General features: G+C 41.9%; 1 protein-coding gene across 1 annotated transcript in view; it reads left to right on the top strand.

The window, feature by feature from the left end:
• The window catches only part of APOO (apolipoprotein O), a 44499-nt gene that overhangs the window by 26254 nt on the left and 7748 nt on the right, over positions 1–10497 (top strand). Inside the window, exons 2-4 of the mRNA XM_032756160.2 lie at positions 722–829; positions 2612–2731; positions 7230–7284. Coding sequence (XP_032612051.2) covers positions 722–829; positions 2612–2731; positions 7230–7284 — 283 coding nt within the window. The remainder of the gene's footprint in view (positions 1–721; positions 830–2611; positions 2732–7229; positions 7285–10497) is intronic.

Below are 10497 nucleotides of genomic sequence, written 5' to 3'. Positions count from 1 at the left end.
TTGAGACGGAGTCTCGCTCTGTCGTCCAGGCTGGAGTGCAGTGGCGCAATCTCGGCTCACTGCAAGCTCCGCCTCCCGGGTTCACGCCATTCTCCTGCCTCAGCCTCTCCGAGTAGCTGGGACTACAGGCGCCCGCCACCACGCCTGGCTAATTTTTTGTATTTTTAGTAGAGACGGGGTTTCACCGTGGCCTCAATCTCCTGACCTCGTGATTCGCCCGCCTTGGCCTCCCAAAGTGCTGGGATTACAAGCGTGAGCCACTGCGCCCGGCCTGATTTTTTAAAAAAATATATTTTGTAGGCCAGGCGCACTGGCTCACACCTGTAATCCCAGCACTTTGGGAGGCCGAGGCGGGCAGATTACCTGAAGTCGGGAGTTCGAGACCAGCCTGGCCAACATGGCAAAACCCCATCTCTACTAAAAATACAAAAGTTAACTGGGTGTGGTGGCAGACACCTGTAATCCCAGCTACTTGGGAGGCTGAGGTAGAAGAATCACTTGAACCTGGGCGGTGGAGGTTGCAGTGAGCTGAGATCACGCCACTACACCGCAGCCTGGGTAACAGAGCAAGACTCCATCTTGAAAACATAAAAATAAATAAAAATAAAATAAAGCACAGTAAGCCATTCAGGGTGGGGAGTGGCTGAGGTTATGAATATGCTCACGTTCTGCACATTCGGTCTGTAACATAGAGAGGTTTAAGATTGCTTCTGCGTTTCAGGTAATTCAGAGGTCCGTGGGGCCAGCCAGCCTGAGCTTGCTCACCTTCAAAGTCTATGCAGCACCAAAAAAGGACTCACCTCCCAAAAATTCCGTGAAGGTTGATGAGGTAACATGTTGTTCATGTTGTGATATATTTTGAGTGTCTGATTTAGTTACTGTAGGATAATTTTTTACAAATTGTGTATCAGGAAGATGTGACTGTTTAAAAGACATTTTTAAATTTATTTTGAGACGGAGTTTTGCTCTTATTGCCCAGGCTGGAGTGCAATGGTGCGATCTCGGCTCACTGCAACCTCCTCCTCCTGGTTCAAGCCATTCTCCTGCCTCAGCCTCCCAAGTAGCTGGGATTACAGGCATGTGCCACCACGCCTGGCTAATTTTGTATTTTTAGTAGAGACGAGGTTTCACCATGTTGGCCAGGCTAGTCTCGAACTCCCGACCTCAGGTGATCCACTCGCCTCGGCCTCCCAAAGTGCTGGGATTACAAGCGTGAGCCACCACGCCCAGCCAGAAGACATTTAAATGGAGAAAATATATTTCCTTATAGTTTGTTTAATTTGTGGGAAATATTAAACTATGGCTTTTTCAACAGATAAACTTTAATGATACTTAGGTAAGGGCACAATTAAGGAATACTTTATAAATGTTTACTGGGGAATCCACTGTGTCCCAGTAGGTTATAAGCACAATTCACTTTTCTAAGTGGTCTGCCTGATTCTTGGCGTATCTTGATTCTTATCGAGCCAAGAAGATATTCACATTTTTTCCTCTCTAAGAAATTAGAGATCTGGACCCTTTCTGTTTCTTGGCTGGAGATGCTGCTTATAAGTATATACTTAATAAATACTAAATTTTAAAAAAAAGCAAGAAATCTTCTCTCTACTGTTTACATTCCTTTTTGGGTCTGTACTTCCCACTAATTATTTTGGATATTCAGTTTCTGTTGCCTTTGAATAAAGTGAGGTAAGAATCTCCCTTCAGTCCTGGGTAGGGTTACTAGATTGGTGTTTACATAAAGCTAATTAGCTTATCTTTTACTCTCTTCTCAGGCCTTGGCACAGTGGCATTTTTGAGGGTAAAGAAGGCAGCCAGCAGTGGCTGTGAGAAGTTCTCTGGGTGGGGAACAAACCTGCTGTCCCGCTTTGATTAACATCAGACCAATCATTTGAACTGAATGACATGCTCTTTGGTTACTCTCAAGCTTTTTTAACCCCATCACCCACCCTTTAGAGTAATAAAATCCTTTTTCCAAGCTCAATCTAAGGTGGAATACCAAATACCAGTATATAAAATGGATAATGAGGAGCTGCTTTGTTTGTAGTCAGTGGGTGGGGAGAAGGTAGGACACTTCATAGCCCTACCCTTTTGGCCTTGGCCTCGTTGATTAAGGAAATAAGGTGCAGAGATAGTTTGAGGTAAAGTTCAGGTTGCTTGTAACCCTTAGAGTCACTGGAATTCATGAAGTATTATTATTATTATTATTATTTTTGAGATGGAATCTCGCTCTTGCCCAGGCTTGAGTGCACTGGCACAATCTTGACTTACTGCTACCTCCACCTCCCAGGTTCAAGAGATTCTCCTGCCTCAGCCTCCCGAGTAGCTGGGATTACAGGCGCCCACCACGACACCTGGCTAAGTTTTGTATTTTTAGTAGAGACTGGGTTTCGCCATGTTGGCCAGGCTGGTCTCGAACTCCTGACCTTAAGTGATCCGCCTTCCTTGGCTGCTCAAAGTGCTGGGATTACAAGCGTTAACCACCACACCCGACCACAGAGTCACTGTAATTCATGAATTACTAGAAATATTATATTAAATACTTACAAATTTGATAAATGTATCCTGTAGACAGTACATCTTTTAAATCTTTGTTTTGTTTTAATGTGCACAGCTTTCACTCTACTCAGTTCCTGAGGGTCAGTCGAAGTATGTGGAGGAGGCAAGGAGCCAGCTTGAAGAAAGCATCTCACAGCTCCGACACTATTGCGAGCCATACACAACCTGGTGTCAGGTACAGCTGTTCTGAAAATGGAGTGAATGCATTTCTGTTTAGGGTCCATAGAGAAAAGTCTGTATTGGCTGCATGTTTTTGGAAAAAGGCATGATAAAGGGCCCCGAGATGGTTGACAGAGGCTGGGAAGGGTAGTGAGGGTCTGGGGAGAAGGTGAGGGTGGCTAATGGGTGCAAAAAAAAAAATAGCAAGAATGAATAAAATCTATTTGATAGCACAATAGGATGACTATAGTCAACAATAATTTAATTGTACATTTTAAAATAACTTAAAGAGTGTAATTAGATTGTTTGTAACACTAAGGATAAATGCTTGAGCGGATGGATTCCGCATTCTCCATATTGTGCTTATTTCACATTGCATGCCTGTGTCAACACATCTCATGTACCCCATAAATGTATATACCTACTACGTACCCACAAAAAATTTTTAAATAAAAGGCCCCAAGTTAAAAGTGCCTGACTTATAGATGTTCTTCAGTGCCATCTGAGGAGGGGGTGCAGAGATGCCCTAGCTTCCTGGTGACAGCTGTTGCCACAGCTATAGAGAGAATTTCCCTCTCCCTGGGCAGTGCATAACACCTTGACTAGAGAGCAGAGGGGCTAGGAACTACCTTGTTGCTTGCAGTTATGAAAACATTGTTGTCTACCAGGGGAGGCTTGTGGGCTGGAACTCTAAACAAAGGAAAAAGATGCAATGTAAACACTTACATAAAAATTGTGAAGTTTTTCTCCCCCCAGTATACAAATCAGTGCCACTTAAACCAGGAAGGGATATGGCATTTTGAATGCTATACTAGGAGGGTAGATACTAAAATAGGGTAGAATTCCATGCTGGATTACTGAACTATTTGTCCTAGTGACCAAAGAACTACATATACAGATTGGTTTCTGTCCCTGCCTGGGTTGTAGGTCAGGCATTTGTCATTACGTAAATGAAAAGTATTTCTGTGATTTTTGACATCAGTAACCAACGTTTACAATCTATAGAATGCTTTTGTAGGCTTTGATACATATGTTTGCTGTACTTGATCTTGATTTTGAAAATTGAGGACAAATTAATAAAAACTAATAGATGTAGATATGTGGGAAATTGTCTAGATTTACCTTGCTTGAGATTTATAAATTTAGTCTTTTTGGGGTTTTTTTTGGGTTTTTTTTTTTTTTTTTTTTGAGGGAGTCTTGCTCTGTCGCCCAGGCTGGAGTGCAGTAGCATGCTCTCAGCTCACTGCAACCTCCACCTCCCGGGTCAAGCAGTTCTCCCACCTCAGCCTCCCGAGTAGCTGGGATTATAGGCACGAGCTACCATGCCCGGCTCATTTTTGTATTTTTCGTAGAGACGGGGTTTTGCCATGTTGGCCAGGCTGATCTCGAACTCCTGACCTCAAGTGATCTGTTCACCTTGGCCTCCCAAAGTGCTGGGATTACAGGCGTGAGCCACCATGCCTGGCCTAAATCCGATTTTGATCCAGAGCTTGTTTAAAAATTTTTAATTTCCATTGCCTATGCTGCTGTTGAACTTTTGTTCACCAATTTAGAAAGAAAATAGTAAAGCATGGACTCTATCAACAATATAAATTAGGCCATTATACTTAAGTATCATAACCATATTATTGAGTTAAGTAATACCTAAAGACTTTATACATAATGTGTTGTAAAATGATTAGACTTTATTCTCTTGTTCTAGAAGATTTTTAAACTTCTGGTAGTTAAGATAAAGTCAGCAAATTTGTGTGGATATTTTTGTATCATGTAGGCATGACTACTGTTACTTGTAGTCTGTCTGGTTTTTTTGTTTGTTTGTTTGTTTTTGGCAATAAAAGTACTTTGTACCTTTTAGCCTAAGGTTGCTTGTTGTTTTTTACCTTTTCTTCCATGCGTGATACTCAGTGCAGCAAAATACCTCCCTGGACGATGGATTAGTTATCTATATGTTTATTTCCACTACTACTAAATATAAAAACTTTCTTGTAATTATAATAGTTTTTGTAATTTTAATGGTTTTATTTTCCTGGGTAGAACAAAGTCTTTATGAATAGAAATATTTCTAATTCCTGGTTCCTTTTTCAGACCAGCAATTTCTAGCCCTTTTCTTGAAGAACCAATTTAATTTTGTTTTTTTGTTTTTTGTTTTTTTGTTTTTTTGAGATGGAGTCTCGCTCTGTTGCCAGGCTGGAGTGCAGTGGTGCAGTCTCAGCTCACTGCAACCTCCGCCTCCCGGGTTCAAGTGATTCTCCTGCCTCAGCTTCCCGAGTAGCTGGGACTACAGGTGTGTGCTACCACGCCCAGCTAATTTTTGTATTTTTAGTAGAGACAGGGTTTCACCGTGTTGGCCAGGATGGTCGCGATCTCTTGACCTTGTGATCTGCCCACCTCGGCCTCCCAAGGTGCTGGGATTACAGGCATGATCCACTGTGCCCGGCCTTAATTTTTTTTTAATAGTAAAAATATTAAGCTAGCAAAAGAAATGGGCAATCATTCTAGATATTGATCTGAAGTTTTCTTTTTTTTTTTTTGGTAGAGACAAGGTTTCACCATGTTGCCCGGGCTGATCTCAAACTCCTGGGCTCAAGAGATCTGCCCACCTCAGCCTCCCAAATAGCTTGGACTACAGACACATACCACCATGCCCAACTAATATTTTTATTTTTATTTTTTTTATTTTTTATTTTTTTGAGATGGAGTCTTGCTCTGTCCCCCAGGCTGGAGTGCAGTGGCGTGATGTCGGCTCACCGCAAGCTCCGCCTCTCGGGTTCACGCCATTCTCCTGCCTCAGCCTCCCGAGTAGCTAGGACTACAGGTGCCTGCCACCACACCCGGCTAATTTTTTTGTATTTCTAGTAGAGACTGGGTTTCACTGTGTTAGCCAGGATGGTCTCGATCTCCTGACCTCGTGATCTGCCCGCCTTGGCCTCCCAAAGTGCTGGGATTACAGGCGTGAGCCACAGCGCCCAGCCTAATATTTTTTTTTTTTTTGTAGAGATGAGATCTCTGCTGTGTTGCCCAAGCTGGTTCTCAAATTCCTGACCTCACAAGATACTCCTGTCTTAGCCTCCCAAAGTGCTGGGATTACAGGCGTGAAATAATGGATTTTAATGAAGTGATACTCAGTTCTTTAGATCTTCTGCCTAATTCAGCATTTATTATTTCAGGTCATTTAAAAGAATGAGGATAACTTGTTCTGACTTGAACTGAATTACACAAAACAAATCCTTTTCCAGGTGGGGCGCAGTGGCTCACACCTGTAATCCCAGCAGTTTGGGAGGCCAAGGCAGGTGGATCACCTGAGGTCAGGAGTTTGAGATCAGCCTGGCCAACATAGCGAAACCCTGTCCCTACCAAACATACAAAAATTAGTTGGACGTGGTGACAGGCACCTGTAATCCCAGCTACTCGGGAGGCTGAGGCAGGAGAATCACTTGAATCTAGGAGGCGGAGGTTGCAGTGAGCTGAGATCGCGCCACTGCACTCCAGCCTGGGCGACAAGAGCGAAACTCTATCTCAAAAAAAAAAAAAAAAAAAAATTTAATTAATTAAAATAAAAATAAAAAAACAAATCCTTTTCCAAGTGGCAACTAGTTTTGGTACTATCTGATACCCATATATCTCTTCTTGTCTTCACTGTAGATTTCTTGAAGGTGGGTACTTTCTAGCAGGTCCCTTATTTCCTTCAGGATCATGTGATGTTCATGTACAAAGCCTTTTTTTTTTTTTTTTTTTTAGACACGACCAGGCTGGAGTGCAGTGGCGCCATCTCAGCTCACTGCAACCTCCACTTCCCGGATTCAAGTGATTCTCCTGCCTCAGCCTCCGAGTAGTTGGGACTACAGGCGTGTGCCACCACCACGCATGGCTAATTTTTGTATTTTTAGCAGAGACAGGGTTTCACCATGTTGGTCAGGCTGGTCTCCAACTCCTGACCTCAGGTGATCTGCCCCACTTGCCTCCCAAAGTGCTGGGATTACAGGAGTGAGCCATCATGCCTGGCCACAAAGCCTTTTTATTGTTTTTAAGAGAATGTTGACACCTCATTTGCTTTGGGCTATAGCCTTTGTCTCATTAAAGCTGGTCATTCTTGCTTCAAATGGGCAGTTTCCAGATGTAGGCTCTAATTAATGGCAGATCAGGAAGTAGTTAATATGAAAGACAGATTTAATCTCATGGAGAAAAGCTTGCCACTTAAGTATCAAGGGGATTGATTTTTAGTCTATTTTTTCCATTTTAATGGAAGAGTGAAATGGCTGGATTGTTGAAACCACTCTGCTTGGAATCTGCTTCCTGTGGCAGTAGTAAGCCATTCTGCTGAGTAATTTGCAGTGAAGGGAAGATTATAATAGGAAAAACAAACAAAAAGACCCAGACAGACAGTGTATCCCTTTGTTCAAAAAGCGTTAATAACATGATAATTTATTCAGTAAAAACAAGTATATTTATTCTATTAACTTTCTAATCAGCAGATCCTGTGAATAGTTTCATTCAGTTTCTTTTTACCTTTTTAGGAAACGTACTCCCAAACTAAGCCCAAGATGCAAAGTTTGGTTCAATGGGGGTTAGGTAAGTTGATTTTAAATTAGGCATAATCAGCTACTTCATTAACATTGAACTCTTTAATCGGAGTTCCATGAATGAGCTCCAAGAAATCTGTGGATTCCTTAAAATTATATGCAGAATTTTAGAGCTATGTGGATTTTTCTGGGAAGAGGAGCTGTTGTTTTCATCAGATTTCAGGCAACTAGCGTCCCCAAATAGTCAGGTAAGTCTCTTCAAGATCGTTAGGATTCTTGGGCTAGCAAGTACAGATATACTGCTTTAAAAAAAAAAAATCTCATTTCCAGGTGCAGTGTAATACACCATACTAATTCATCAATAGATTTTCTGAATCGGAATAGCTCATTTGCATTGCAATTAATACATGCTGTAGAAGTTTTGAAGCAGGAAGGAGCTGAGCTGGTACTTCTATGAAAGGTCTTATTGCATAATCGATAGTGTTCTTACTTTTTTTTCATTTGGTTTTATTTTCCTTGATTATTTTTCAGTTGTGGGCCACTTACCACATACACTCACAAACTGGATTCACGGTCCATGTTCTGACTAATCTTAATCAGAAACTGGTAAATTAATAAAGATACCGATCATATTTCATTCCCCTTATTGGGCATCTCGGAAACAAAATCTTGTTTTTACAAGGGTTTGTTTCCATGATAGAACAAAATAAACGTGAGTACAGTTTATTTCTTTGCTAAGATCATCATGGTGTACTGATGTCCTGATATTTCTGAGACTGTCAGATAAATTTATCGTTTGAAGACAGACATAATAATAGCTGCCTACTGGTTTTTTTTTTTTTTTGAGACAAAATCTCACTCTGTCACCCAGGCTAGAGTGCAGTGGCACAATCTCACTCTGTCACCCAGGCTAGAGTGCAGTGGCACAATCTCAGCTCACTGATACCTTTGTCTCTCAGGTTCAAGCGATTCTCCCACCTCAGCTTCCCGAGTAGCTGGGATTACAAGCGTGCGCCACCACATCCAGCTAGTTTTTGTATTTTTAGTAGAGACAAGGTTTCACCTTGTTAGCTGGACTGGTCTCAAACTCCTGACCTCAAGTGATCTGCCCGCCTCGGCCCAAAGTATTGGGATTACAGGCGTGAGCCACTGTACCTGGCCGCCTACTGGTTCTTTAAATTATTAAGGCATGTTAATAAGTAACATCTTAATTTTATTAATTTCATAAACACTTATTTAAGACTTACATGTCAGGTACTATTCTAAGTGCTTTACAAATACCAATTTATTTGGGGTGGAGTGAGAATGGTTAATGAGTACAAAAATATAGTTAGAATGAATAAGACCTAGTATTTGATAGCACAGTAGGGTGACTGCAGTCAATAATACTTTATTGTACATTTTATTTTTTATTATTTTATTTATTTTTTATTTTTTTGAGACAGATTCTCGCTCTGTTGCCCAGGCTGGAGTGCAGTGGCACTATCTTGGCTCACTGCAACCTCCGCCTCCCAGGTTCAAGCAATTCTCCTGTCTCAGCCTCCTGAGTAGCTAGGACTACAGGCACACGCCACCACGCCCAGCCTATTTTTTGTATTTTTGGTAGAGACGGGTTTCACCATATTGGTCAGGCTGGTATCGAACTCCTGACCTCAGGCGATCCACCCACCTCGGCCCCCCAAAGTGCTGGGATTACAGGTGTGAGCTGCCGCGCCTGGCTTATTGTACATTTTAAATAACTAAAAAAGCTATACTCTTTTAGGTATTATAAGTAAACTAAAAGAGTATAATTGGGATGCTTGTAACACAAAGAAAAATGATAAATACTTGAGATAAAGGATACCTCATTCACCCTGATGTGATTATTATGCATTGTATGCCTGAACCAAAATACCTCATTTACCCCGTAAATATATACACCTACTATGTACCCACAAAAATTTGATATATATATATAAATTCGCATAACAAGCTGACAGATACCTTATTATCTTCATTTTTATCCGAGGAAACTAGAGAACTCCTGATATAGTCTTTTATCTGTCCATGTGTGGCTGAGAGGTCTCTTGTTTAAATTTTTCTGAGACAGGATGTTGCTCTGTCATCCAGGCTGAAATGCAGTGGCGTGATCATAGCTCACTGCAGCCTCGACCTCATGGGCTCAAGCAATCCTCCCAGCTCAGCCTCCCGAGTAGCTAGGATTACAGGCATGTGCCATCACATTTTTTCCATTTTTTGTAGAGACAGGGTCTCACTTTGTTGCCCAGACTCCGTGCAGTCTTAAAACATATCTTCTTTCCCCTTTCTTTGTGATTTACCCACTTTGGCCCAGCTCACCAGAGCCATCTGGGTGTCCCTCTGTCAACTGCTCTGTGTACACATCTAGAATTGAGCAACACTGGGCTAGTAGGCAAAAATAAAGGGAAGTAAAAAATTGCCTCAAATGACCCAGACTAGAGGATGGAAAGTAAAAACTAGGCTAAAGGCAAAATAAGTAACAGGCCAGACAGTAATTAATGCAAACATAATACAAGTCCTATAGTAGTATTTAAAATGATCACATTTCCCAAAGAACCCAGGAAAAGGAAAACTGTCATGTATCTGGTATTACCTAGGGGACGGAATTACTGAGTTTTCCAGTTTATTAGTTCAGTTCCGCATATATTTTTTAAGTCACCATTCTGCCAGGCCTTGAAAATTGAGATTGGTTAAGACAGTGGTCACAACCACTGAGATGCATGTAATATATTATTCAGTACTAGTGCAAATACAGAGATAATCACAGAACATTATTGAAGGTACAGAGGAAGGAGATTAGTTTAATCGAAATTGAGGAGGTGGGAGCAGTCAGGGAAGGACTTCTGAAGTGAATCTTGAAGGAGCAGTGTTAGCCACTCCAAAATGTGGGGATGGGACTGCTGGAAGCAGCCATTGCACATTGGGCACAGCATGATCAGGCTTAGAGGTGTGACTTGGTATTGGATGTTTGAGGAACCCTAAGTAGATAGGGAGTGCTGAAGATAAGATTGAGAAGGAGACATGAGGGCTTTGTGTAAGTCATGACCTAGCTGAAATTCATTTGTTAATTCATATCCAGTTTTTTTTTTTTTTTTTTTGAGATGGAGTCTCGCTCTGTCGCAAAGGCTGGAGTGCAGTGGCGCGGTCTCGGCTCACTGCAAGGTCCGCCTCCTGGGTTCACGCCATTCTCCTGCCTCAGCCTCCCAAGTAGCTGGGACTACAGGCGCCTGCCACCATGCCTGGC

This window comes from Hylobates moloch, unplaced genomic scaffold (genome assembly GCF_009828535.3).
Source record: "Hylobates moloch isolate HMO894 unplaced genomic scaffold, HMol_V3 SCAFFOLD_7, whole genome shotgun sequence".
Classification (NCBI taxonomy): domain Eukaryota; kingdom Metazoa; phylum Chordata; class Mammalia; order Primates; family Hylobatidae; genus Hylobates; species Hylobates moloch.
This window is presented reverse-complemented; position numbering and strand designations above follow the sequence as displayed.